Consider the following 12,830-nt stretch of genomic DNA (forward strand, 5'->3'; position numbering starts at 1 on the left):
TGCATAAAACAAATATCAACAAAAACATTGTTTGTTTTTAATGTTGAATATGAAATCCTTGGAGGGCATTGCTTCTGCTGAGACTTTATGCATTCATCCAGGCGGTCAGTAAATCCCTCTTTCTCTGGCATCTAAGGGATAGATCCATGCTGGCCGAGTCTGCCTCCTCCACACTAGAGGCCCTGCTGGTGTCTGAAGTGGAAATATTATGCAGGAATCGAGACTTAAATCAATGCATTCATGTATTTTTTTTTAACTGCAGCACTAGTATTGATTTCTAAGCGTGCCTTTTATTGATAAACATTTGTCATTGAGCTGTAAACTTAGGTGATTGGCAGCTCCCAATATCTTTGTTCCAATGAGACATACCAATGTCAGTCTCTGAGAAGTTTTCGATATGCAAATACGTGCACCGCACAAAATGCGACCCCAGCCTTGGTGTGGCACAAAATGTGACCCCAGCCTTGGTGCGGCACAAAAGCGACCCCCGCCTTGGTGCGGCACAAAATGCGACCCCAGCCTTGATGCGGCACAAAATGCGATCCTAGCCTTGGTGCGGCACAAAATGCAACCCCAGCCTTGGTGCGGTACAACATGCGATCCCAGCCTTGGTGCGGTACAAAATGCAACCCCAGCCTTGGTGCGGCACAAAATGCGACCCCAGCCTTGGTGCGGCACAAAATGCGACCCCAGCCTTGGTGTGGCACAAAATGCGACCCCAGCCTTGATGCGGCACAAAATGCGATCCCAGCATTGGTGCGGCACAAAATGCAACCCCAGCCTTTGTGCGGTACAAAATGCGATCCCAGCCTTGGTGCGGCACAAAATGCAACCCCAGCCTTGGTGCGGCACAAAATGCAACCCCAGCCTTGGTGCGGTACAAAATGCAACCCCAGCCTTGGTGCGGCACAAAATGCAACCCCAGCCTTGGTGCGGTACAAAATGCAACCCCAGCCTTGGTGCGGCACAAAATGCAACCCCAGCCTTGGTGCGCCACAAAATGCGACCCCAGCCTTGGTGTGGCACAAAATGCGACCCTAGCCTTGATGCGGCACAAAATGCGATCCCAGCCTTGGTGCGGCACAAAATGCAACCCCAGCCTTGGTGCGGTACAAAATGCGATCCCAGCCTTGGTGCGGCACAAAATGCAACCCCAGCCTTGGTGCGGTACAAAATGCAACCCCAGCCTTGGTGCGGCACAAAATGCGACCGCAGCCTTGCTGCGACACAAAATGCGGCCCCAGCCTTGGTGTGGCACAAAATGCGACCCCAGCCTTGATGCGGCACAAAATGCGATCCCAGCATTGGTGCGGCACAAAATGCAACCCCAGCCTTTGTGCGGTACAAAATGCGATCCCAGCCTTGGTGCGGCACAAAATGCAACCCCAGCCTTGGTGCGGCACAAAATGCAACCCCAGCCTTGGTGCGGTACAAAATGCAACCCCAGCCTTGGTGCGGCACAAAATGCAACCCCAGCCTTGGTGCGGTACAAAATGCAACCCCAGCCTTGGTGCGACACAAAATGCAACCCCAGCCTTGGTGCGGCACAAAATGCGACCCCAGCCTTGGTGTGGCACAAAATGCGACCCTAGCCTTGATGCGGCACAAAATGCGATCCCAGCCTTGGTGCGGCACAAAATGCAACCCCAGCCTTGGTGCGGTACAAAATGCGATCCCAGCCTTGGTGCGGCACAAAATGCAACCCCAGCCTTGGTGCGGTACAAAATGCAACCCCAGCCTTGGTGCGGCACAAAATGCAACCCCAGCCTTGGTGCGGCACAAAATGTGACCCCAGCCTTGGTGCGGCACAAAATGCAACCCCAGCCTTGGTGCGGTACAAAATGCGACCCCAGCCTTGGTGCGGTACAAAATGCGACCCCAGCCTTGGTGCTGTACAGAATGCGACCCCAGCCTTGGTGCTGCACAAAACGCGACCCGAGCCAAGGGTCTGTCTGGGCTCTAAGAGACCTTGCACGAGCCGAGCCCTGGAAATGTTTGCAATGTAAAGGATCCAACAACATCACGTAAAATAGGATAAAGTATCTTCAAAATATAAAAATAAAACCATCCTCTTTAACGTGCAGTTGCTTTGACATTGATAAGTCACATTATGGGTTTATTAAGAGGTGATGAATTAAAAGGGAAATGTGTAAAATAAAATACTTGCCTAAGATCACTAAATCAGAATAGTAGTCTCTCCTTTTTACGTCAAATGTTAATGCTTTGTTTTTACCTTTGTGCATAAGGGTACAGCACGCGGGGCAGGCAGGAGCCAATGACAGCTCGGTTTGTTTTGGGCTCGAGGTTCCAAGAGACCCTCGAGCTGAGCCAGAGCCAGGCTCGACCTTTAAGGGGCTCACTCTAGACAAAAGTGCTTTAAAAATAGCTACTCCTGAGGCCAACACTAGGTTTATTAATCGGGCCAAGGGTTGGCAGCAGAAAGTGGGTGCAGTCACAAAGAGCAAGGTCTGAACTCTGCCCCAAAGAATTTGACAACAAGACAAAGGTGATAATAACTCTATTCTGCCTTGCTTTACTGATCACAACAGACTGCATTTCGAAATATTACCTGGTATAGAGATCTCTGTGTATATAGGGAGTTCCCGGGTACAATGGTACTTTAATATCTCTGGCATTTAATGCACTTGCTGGAAAGATCTGTGTTTCGACTCAACATAAAATTGAATAGAGGGTCAATGTCCCCGCCGTAACACACAGCACGAAACATGCAGATCACACTGTTGTCTTTTATACAGAGAGCTCAGTTGGTTATTGTTTTGCTGCAGAGATCACCATGTTACCTGCAGGTCACAAGTTAAAATCTTTGGGGCAGATGTATCATCCGTTTTTTTTGTCGCAAACGCTGCGAATCGCAAATAAGCAGCGTTTGCGACAAAAACATTCACAAATGCTATGTATCAAAAAATCGCACCGCAAAATTAGGGAATCGCAAAATTTGCAATTCCTTCATTTTGCGCAAGCATTTAAGGAATCGCAAATTGCGATTCCTTAAATGCTATGTATGTAGCATTTAAGCTTTGCGAATTTAGGCTAAGAAATCACAAAGTACCACCAACTTGTAGTTGGTGGTAATTTGCTAATTCTTTTAAAAAAGCACTTTTTGAAATTTCTAAAGGTGCCATGTGGCGCTCATACATGCCCTTAGGGCATGTATGTGCGCCATATGCGCACACATGTCAATTTCAGTGGTGCATCAGGGTGTTCTTAAGACTCCCTTGCACCCTTGAAATTATTCTCAATTTGCGATTAGCAAATTGCGAATCGCAAATTGAGAATAACTGTCCATTCATTCCTATGGGCCTCTAGGCCCATAGAAATGAATTGGAAATTATTCCTTAATTGCGATTAGCAATTTGCTAATCGCAATTAAGGAATTTTAAGAAATCGCTAAAAAATAGAGAATTTCTAGATACATACCATTTAGCAATTCTCAAATAGCAATTCCTTAAAAATCGCTATTTGAGAATCGCTAAAGGGTATCTTGATACCTCTGGGCCTTCGTCATGTAGCTCAGTGACATATGACCCTGAGTCAGGGCAATGCATGCAAACTACAAGGCAAACGTTTGGAAACCTGCCATTTTTCCTCACAATTCTATTATTCTATGGTTGCAAAGAAAGAGTTAGTCTGGTCAACATTAAGCACTTATTTGTAAGTACTATATAAGTGGTTAGTAGTGTGATAACTCATGGACAGATATCTCAGTCATTCTTACAATGCATGCATATTTTTGTATACAAAGCTTAGAAGGGTAAAACACATACCCCACCCCTTTTCCTGTCCCATACTCCACCCTCAGTCCAAATCTCCTTTGGTGAGTACCTACACTTTTTCTTCCATGTATTGCACTGCATATAGTGGACGCCACATTTTAACCAAACAACATTTTTCGTCAAGAGTTGTCATACCTGGCTGATTTGAAGAAACTACGTCTTGGGTTTTCACATTCAGATAAACAAGTTAAACCAGACGCAGTGCTTCAGCCTCACCATAGGGAGAAGAGGAAGACTGTTGCATTCTCTTTAGCGCACACACATTCTTCTATTACATCTTTCCCTTTAAATCTGTTACATCACTTTTCTGCATGCCTCCCTTGGCATGAGCTCTGTTTACTTTCACAATGTATTCTACATTCTGCTTGGCCTCTTCTCTAGAAGGTTCTACTGTTGGCCCAGTTGCACCTGGAGCCTAACCTGTTTGGACCATCTTTGCTGTGCTGACAATAAAACAACATTTATTTCATTTTGGGATTCTGGATTCATTATAATTGTAAATTGATACTTGTATAGCGCACTACTCACCCGCAAGGGTCTCAAGGGGCTCGTACGAATACCGCTGTGGAACCCATCCTGGCTTTCCCTGTGAGGCGTCCACTCCTGGGCACCCCCAAGGTGGAGGCCAGGCATCCTTAGTGTTGTGTGGGCCGTTGTGGAGATTAAGCAAGCTATTGCCCAGAGTTGCAGAGTGGGACTCCATGATTGGAATAGGCACTGAGGCGAGAATTATCAGGTCCGTGGAATTTTCGAGCCCAAGACCCGCCGAGGCGGGTACTGAACCCTGGTCCCGGGCTAGACCTCTGCATCAGGGTCTGCCGCTCTAACCATTGAGCCACACTTCTACACCATAATTAAGACTTTGTACATTGCAAAGCTGAGAGGTGTGTGTGTGTGTGGGGGGGGTGACTCCTGAATCAATGTGTTTACACTCAGTGACTGACTCACTGCACATTTACACCACGGCTGCACATAGGGCTCTCTTGCTGCAGGTCTAGTCAAACAGGGGGTCAGCAGCTTGTTCCTGAATTGCAGCAAAGGGGAGGAGCCCCTAACACCCAGCAGAAGTGGGTTCCAGATGTTGTGGGCTGAAGAGGGAAAGGCCGGCTCCTTAGCGCTGTGACTGCATCAAGGGATCTCTAAGGGAGCCTCGAAAAAGGGCATTCAGCCCTTTACTCTATATATCTTTAAGGAACGGGGATGGGGAGGAAAGAATCTTAAACCGAGAATTAACTAAGTTTGTACTTTGGGATATTTTGTAGTTCATATTCCAGGTGCGGCATGTTTGGGCTCAGTACTCTGACATTCACCCTACACGCAGAGGTGGGTGAGATATGACGGGTTCTAAGCTGGAGAGCGTTCACGCCCTTCAGGTGTCCCTTAATGTCTACGCCCTTGCTTCACCTGCCGGTTTACCCAAGCCCCTGCTGTCCCTCCGGATTGACCCAAGCCCTTGCAGTCCCTTTGGGTTGACCCAAGCCCTTGCAGTCCCTTTGGGTTGACCCAAGCCCTTGCAGTCCCTTTGGGTTGACCCAAGCCCTTGCAGTTCCTTTGGGTTGACCCAAGCCCTTGTTGTTTCTCTGCATTGCCTGAAGCCCCTGCTACCCTTTTGGGTAGACCCAAGCCATTGCTGTCCCTTCAGGCTGACCCAAGCCCTTGCTGTCCCTTCAATCAATCAATCAATCAATCAATCAGTGACACTTATAAAGCGCGCTACATACCCGTGGGGTCTCAAGGCGCTGGGGGGGGGGGGAGCCGCTACTGCTCGAACAGCCAGGTCTTCAGCTTCTTCCTGAAGGAGAGGTGGTCTTGGGTCAGGCGCAGGTCGGTCGGGAGGGAGTTCCAGGTCTTGGCGGCCAGGTGGGAGAAGGACCTTCCTCCTGTAGTCGCTCTTCGGATGCGGGGGACGGCGGCGAGGGCGTGGTTGGCTGATCGGAGGTGGCGTTTGGGAGCGTAGAAGTTGACTCGGCTGTTGAGGTAGCTCGGGCCTTGGTCGTGTAGGGCTTTGTGTGCGTGGGTGAGGAGGCGGAAGGTGATTCTTTTGTTGACGGGGAGCCAGTGAAGGTCTCGCAGATGTCCGGAGATGTGGCTGGTTCGTGGGATGTCGAGGATGAGTCTTCAGGCTGACCCAAGCCCTTGCTGTCCCTTCAGGCTGACCCAAGCCCTTGCTGTCCCTTCAGGTTGACCCAAGCCCTTGCTGTCCCTTCAGGCTGACCCAAGCCCTTGCAGTCCCTTCAGGTTGACCCAAGCCCTTGCTGTCCCTTCAGGCTGACCCAAGCCCTTGCTGTCCCTTCAGGCTGACCCAAGCCCTTGCTGTCCCTTCAGGTTGACCCAAGCCCTTGCTGTCCCTTCAGGCTGACCCAAGCCCTTGCTGTCCCTTCAGGTTGACCCAAGCCCTTGCTGTCCCTTCAGGCTGACCCAAGCCCTTGCTGTGCCTTCGGGTTGACCCAAGCCCTTGCTGTGCCTTTGGATTGCCTGAAGCCTCTGCTGTCCCTTTTGATTGCCTGAAGCCCCTGCTGTCCTCTTTCAGGATGAAAAAGAGGCTGTAAACCCTAAATACTCACTCTCCTTCTCTTCCTTCTTCCAGGACTCACTGAGGTGCCCAAGAACATCCCCCGGGACACCAGCCTCCTGGACCTGCAGAACAACAAGATCACAGAGCTGAAGAGGGATGACTTCAAGGGCCTTTCCAAGCTCTACGTGAGTTGAGAGCCTCCTCGCGGATGAGGACCCTTCAGCGGGATCCTCTGGCGCGTCCCCGACCTCTGGTGCATGTGCAACCCTGACCAGGCTGGGGCGGAGAAAGTCCCCTGTCAGACAGTACCTGGTCATGTCTCAGCCCACAGACTCTAGCCACGACCCTGAGGCCTCTGTTCCTTCAAACGTCAGTTCATCTCGGGTGCACAGACAGGTTCCAGGTGACCTTGGGCGAAGTATTATGATACGCTCGCGTAGTTTGAAAATTTTGCTCTACTTCGCACTACGCAAATTGCACGTAACACAGTGCAAACATGCGTAGCGTAGCAGTAATCTTTGGCGTGCTCGCAGTCCTCAACGTCAATGTTGGTGACCGTGAGCGAGCAAAATGACATCCCGGCGAAACGTTTTCCTCGTTCGCGATCAGCAACATCAAGTTGCCGATCTCGTGCGTGGAAAATAAATCTCCGGCGAGATTCTCAAAACAAGGAGGTCAGGTTTCTCATTGCGAGTGGTCACATATGTTGGCAACCGGTCGCAATGAGAAACTACCAGTCCGCGTTGAGACAGCTGCCGCTCGATTAGAAATCTACTTGAGCAGCAGAAAAATGACCGCTTGCACTGTGCAAGATGCGGCTTGCATTGATTGCACAGTGCGGACAAGCATCCCGCACTATGCAATCAGTGCGAACAGCATTTTGCACAGTGCACTACGCAGTTCACGTAGCTACGCGTAGCTCGCATAGGGCGAAGTGCACTTTGCGTAGCTACGCATAGCGCTACTACGCGAACTACGCCCAGTGTTAGTTCTAGGTAGAGAAATACTTACTGGTTGGTAGATAATGTACATACTGCTGGAATGATACTGCTACAGGCGTACTAACATGCAGGAGACAATATGTTTTCTTAGTCTTGTTTCCCATTCCTACTAGTCTGACACATTTTTTTTTCACTTTTAATGCAAATAAAATTTAATTAAAATGCGATTCCCAGTTGGAAAGTTGTAGTTAAAAATAAATCTGAATATTTGCCCCACCCCTTTGGAGTTGAAGTGTCCAGACCATCCACCAATCAGTGGCAGAGGTCCCCTTTCTGCTCCCTGGTCTGCGTTTCAAGTGTCTACCTGTGAAATTCTAAACCCCAGAGCCTTGCACTGCAATGATACCTGCAGGCGCGTTAGTGCGCCGCCTGTGCAAACCTGCGCCTCTAGGCGCTAGAACCCTGCGCAGATCACCGTCCTGACCTGTAGGACCAAGGATTCCTCAGCACATTTCAGAAAAAAACATGGCTTAACAAAATAAAAGACATGTTGGTCTCTTTTCTTTGAACAGGCATTGGTGCTGGTGAACAACAAGATCTCCAAGGTGCACGAGAAGGCCTTCGAGCCGCTACACCACCTGCAGAAGCTCTACATCTCCAAGAACAACCTGGTGGAGATCCCACAGAACCTGCCGGGCTCCCTGGTGGAGCTGCGCATCCACGAGAACAAGATCAAGCGCGTGCGCAAGGACGTCTTCAACGGGATGAAGAACATGAACTGCATTGGTGAGTGAGCTTGCACCACAGCTCCTGGTGATCAGCACGTGCTGCTCACTAGCAGAATGTGACACACCTCCTGGTGATCAGCCTGCACTACTCACCATCGAAACCTGGCACACACCTGGTGATCAGCACGGGCTGCTCACCAGCAGAACATGGCACACCTCCTGGTGATCAGCAAGCGCTGCTCACCAGCAGAACCTGGCACACCTCCTGGTGATCAGTACACGCTGCTCACCAGAAGAACCTGGCACGCCTCCTGGTGATCAGCACGCGCTGCTCACCAGCAGAACCTGGTACGCCTCCTGGTGATCAGCACGTGCTGCTTACCAGCAGGGCATCACACAACCCCTGGTGATCGGCATGCACAGCTCACCAGCACAACGCAGCACACCTCCTGGTGATCAGCACGTGCTGCTCACCAGCAGAACCTGGCACACCTCCTGGTGATCAGCATGCGCTGCTCACCAGCATAACCTGGTACACCTCCTGGTGATCAGCACGCACTGCTCACCAGCAGAACCTGGCACACCTCCTGGTGATCAGCATGCGCTGCTCACCAGCAGAACCTGGCAAGCCTCCTGGTGATCAGCATGCGCTGCTCACCAGCAGAACCTGGCCCGCCTCCTGGTGATCAGCACCCGCTGCTTACCAGCAGGGCCTCACACAACCCCTGGTGATCGGCATGCACAGCTCACCAGCCCAACGAAGCACACCTCCTGGTGATCAGCACGCGCTGCTCACCAGCAGAACCTGGCACACCTCCTGGTGATCAGCACGCACTGCTCACCTTCACAACGCAGCACACCTCCTGGTGATCAGCACGCGCTGCTCACCAGCCGAACCTGGCACACCTCCTGGTGATCAGCACACGCTGCTCACCAGCAGATCCTGGCACACCTCATGGTGATCTGAATGAGCTGCTCACCACTAGGACATAGGGCTTGTGTTTATTGCTGCACCCCGAGGAAGGACACAAGATGTAGGTGTCAAATGGATGAGCGCTAGACAAAGCTTCCACACGTATCGTGGATCCTAGTGAAATCACAAGCGCAGGATTCATGTGCTTTTCAAGGTCCTGTAGACACCGTTCCTGCCTGGAACGTGGGCACTAGTGTAATCACAAAAGCAGGCTTAACGTGCTTCTAAAGGTGCTGCAGACACGGCACCTGCTTGTAACGTGGGCACTTGTGTAATCACAAATGCAAGATAAACCGGTCTTAAAAAGGTGCTTCAGACACTTCTACCCCCAGTATCATGGGCAGGTTAGGTATGGTTTTAAAGGGTGAAGCACGCACCGTGCACAGAGGTACTGTGCGCACTAGTGAAATCACTAGGGCAGGCTGAGTGTAATTTAAGGGGTGCTCCCGTCACAGTCTTCATAGACACCGTGTACTCCAAGCACAACTCCCCATGTATTGTGAGCACAAGTATAATCACAAGAGCAAGCTAATTGTCTGTTTAAAGGTGTTGCTCTCACAATCCCAAAGGCGGGCATGCCCACGTGCACAGTGGGCCCCCGTGTAATCACAAGTTCAGGATGTGATCGACAAACCTCACAATTGGGACACCATTAATTTGCATAAATTTCACTAAGGTGAAAGCTTTTGATACTGAAGAGGCAGGAGGAAGGCCGGGGAGACAGGGCAGTGGTGTCGAGCTGTTGACCAGGCCTCATGGCCACAGATTTGACCTGTGCTCCTGGAAACAGACTTGTGGGCACCTTACAATAAATAGAGGTGAGTGTGTAGATCATGGAACGGGACGGGTTAATGTCTCTGAAAGGCCTCTCGGGAAGGGCAGAATGATACGACTATGAGGTGCACGTTATGTGTTTCACTCTCCTGTTTGGCGCCACCCCCACCTCAGGGCAGAGCGCCCTTTGTTACATTTCAGGTGAGAGCCCTTCCTCTCCCACAGTGCACCGGAAGAGATTACTGCCCTGGGGCCGGCCAGTGACATCATCGGAGGGCGCAAGGCTCCCCAAAGGGCTCTATAAGTGGCAGGTTGGAGCAGGGTCATTCTCTCAGCTCACAGGTACGCAAAACTCACCGCTGCCAGATGGCATAATCGCCTCGGCAAGCAACCAAAACCCTTTCGCTGTCTGATAGCATAATTGCCGCGGCAGGCACCCAAAACTCAACACTATCAGAAGGCACTCGATAGACAAAGACGAGACTCTCTGAGGAAACATGCTGACAATTCTGCAAACTCAATTGACCGCTACCCGCGGCCCATCACTGAGCTGACCATGTGATACAACCTCAACTGTGACAAAGAGTCACACATCAATAAATCAACCTAAACAGCGACTAAAAAATTCGAAATGAATGTGGAGTAGTGAGGCTGCTGCCTCGGTATCCAAAAACACACCACTGTCAGAAGGAATCTGACAGACGAAAACAAGACAGCGTTGGGAGGGTCATTCTCTTTGTCCCCTCCTGCGTCTCCAGAGGTGCGGCAAGTCAGCAAGTTACCCATCCCTGAAGGAAAGGGGTCCCTGGCAGCAAAATAGCGGGGGATACTCAGAAGTGGACTTTTTGTCTGAACTGACTGTCCCTTGGACAGGGGGCCATTCAGTTGTTCCCCGAGCTGGCGGGAGGGGGGTCTGACCTGCTGGTGGTCCTGGACTCTCCTGCCCTACCCGAGATGTCTGAGTTAAAAAAATGTGGGCGCTGCACCTTTGTTTAGGTACCCCGGTGGGGCTGATGTGTTATGCGGTGCTCTGGTGTGGTAGTTACCTCTGTGATGGATGGATGGAGAAAGTTGCTACTAGTGACTGCTGGTCAATGTGTTCAGTCAATGCGACGGAACGCCCTGGGTGGTACTCAGGGGCCTGTGCAAAGGTACTCAGGGGCCCGTGCAAAGGTACTCAGAGGCCCGTGCAAAGGTACTCGGGGGCTTGTGCAAGTTGGGGCCTGCTGGCATAATGAGCACAGGGGGTGTTCACCACAATGTGTATGTCTGATGGTTTCTGCAATGTTTATAATGTAAATACAGTCTTTCGCCTGATGTATCCTGCTGAATCTGGTTTGCATCTTATTGTCCTTCAGCAAATATTAGGAAATGATGATGCTTATTCTTGATTAAATGATTAAAGTTCATGTGAATAAAGGAGTATGCCGTGGCTGATCCACACACTGTGTTGTCATCCTTGAGACATGATTGTGGGGAGGGTTTTGAGTAGTGGGTGAATCGCACGCTGCATCCATACTATAGACCCATCTGGGCTCTCAGTGTCATCACAGCACCCCCTCTCAGTACCCCAACTGTCTGGTGTAAAACCCGGAGCGGTTTCAACTTACTCTGCCCTTTGTTTCCTCTCTAGAAATGGGGGGCAACCCCCTGGAGAACAGCGGCCTGGAGTCGGGCGCGTTCGACGGCCTCAAGCTGAACTATCTGCGCATCTCGGAGGCGAAGCTCACCGGGGTCCCGAAAGGTAAGACGGCCTCGCCAGACCCCACCTGCCTTTAGAGCACCCCATGTGTCACTATAGAAGCATCACAAGGGTTACCAGATGTGGAAAACCAAAAACCCGCACATGTCACAAAAATAGAAGAAGGACGACACTTTTACATCGTAGGGTGCCCCAGCGACGTACTCGTGATCTAAGGTCGATTCACTACTCACAAATGGGGCGTGGTTTTCTATTTGAGGGGTCTGGTAAGTTTTTAAGACATGAGAGCCACGTCTGAGGCCACTGGTTCTCCCTGGCTACTGGGGCTCTACTCTTCTCTCTTCTACTCTTGATTTAAGGTTTCACCATGTGTGATCTTGGAACAAATAACCCTGTTTAACATTAGCTGCTGTCAATGTACGTCTGTGAAGCGTGAAAGAAAAAAGGCTCCTGGGTGCACTCACAACAAAGAGTCCCAACTGGTGCTTGTGGAGAGCGGGGGAGGGGGTCCTACCCAACCAAGGGGAAAAAGGAAATGATTTTCAAGTCTGTGAATGTTGCTCTGGGAAGACCATGGGATGAAGTAGAGGAGTTGAGTGTCTGCAGACGTTGTACTATTGATTATGAGTAAGACAGCTCAGTGGGTTGGTGAACCTAGTGCAAATCCCTACGGATTACACATTATAAAACAAAAATGTAAAAAGCTCCTGTAATGAGAGGTTTAGGGAGGTGGGCACCACTGTGACAGCATTGAAGACGCTCTTTGTCCCCTAGGGTTCCCACCTGCTCACTTTTTTACAGCCATGACCAATATTCCAATGTCACAGCCACTCCAAGAATTAGGAAACTCACCCACTGCCAGCATTTTATCTCTCATCAATACAGATCTAAACTAGTACCTACAAGAAAAAAGCTATTTAAAATGTGTTCTAGAGCTGCCTTAATGCAATGGCGTCCAGAGATCCCCGGAAGTGGTGGCACGTAATACTTGCCAGGGATACACTTCATCGTTTTCAAAAGTTGCCTTCAGTACCCTCATACACAGATAAACTCACACACTTACACTCATTGGGCCTCATTGATGAGGTTTTGCCGTAGGGAAGCGCCGCGCGCCTTCTTGCTGCGCTTCCCAACGGCAAAAAAAAAGGCCAGGAATGCGCCGAATCTATAAGATACAGCGCATTCCAGTCCTTTTCCCCTGTGCTGGTGCACAATGGTGCAAGGGTGCCTGCGGTGCGGGGATGATTATTTTTGTACAGGAAGGGAAACCTCCCCTACGCCTCCCCTGGGGAGGCGTAAGCTTTTGGCACTGCCTCAGATTTACGATTTCGTGTAAATCTGGGGCAGTGTCAAAAGGCCATGGAGGTTGCTGGGAACGCCCCCAGCAACACCCATTGCACGCC

General features: G+C 50.5%; 1 protein-coding gene across 1 annotated transcript in view; it reads left to right on the forward strand.

The window, feature by feature from the left end:
• BGN (biglycan) overlaps positions 1–11,504 on the forward strand; it is a 158,328-nt gene extending 146,824 nt beyond the window's left edge. The window contains exons 3-5 of the mRNA XM_086942305.1: positions 6,382–6,494; positions 7,823–8,036; positions 11,359–11,504. Coding sequence (XP_086798431.1) covers positions 6,382–6,494; positions 7,823–8,036; positions 11,359–11,504 — 473 coding nt within the window. The remainder of the gene's footprint in view (positions 1–6,381; positions 6,495–7,822; positions 8,037–11,358) is intronic.
• The last annotated feature ends 1,326 nt before the right edge of the window (positions 11,505–12,830 follow it).

The sequence above is a fragment of the Lissotriton vulgaris genome, chromosome 10 (genome assembly GCF_964263255.1).
Source record: "Lissotriton vulgaris chromosome 10, aLisVul1.2, whole genome shotgun sequence".
Classification (NCBI taxonomy): Eukaryota; Metazoa; Chordata; class Amphibia; order Caudata; family Salamandridae; genus Lissotriton; species Lissotriton vulgaris.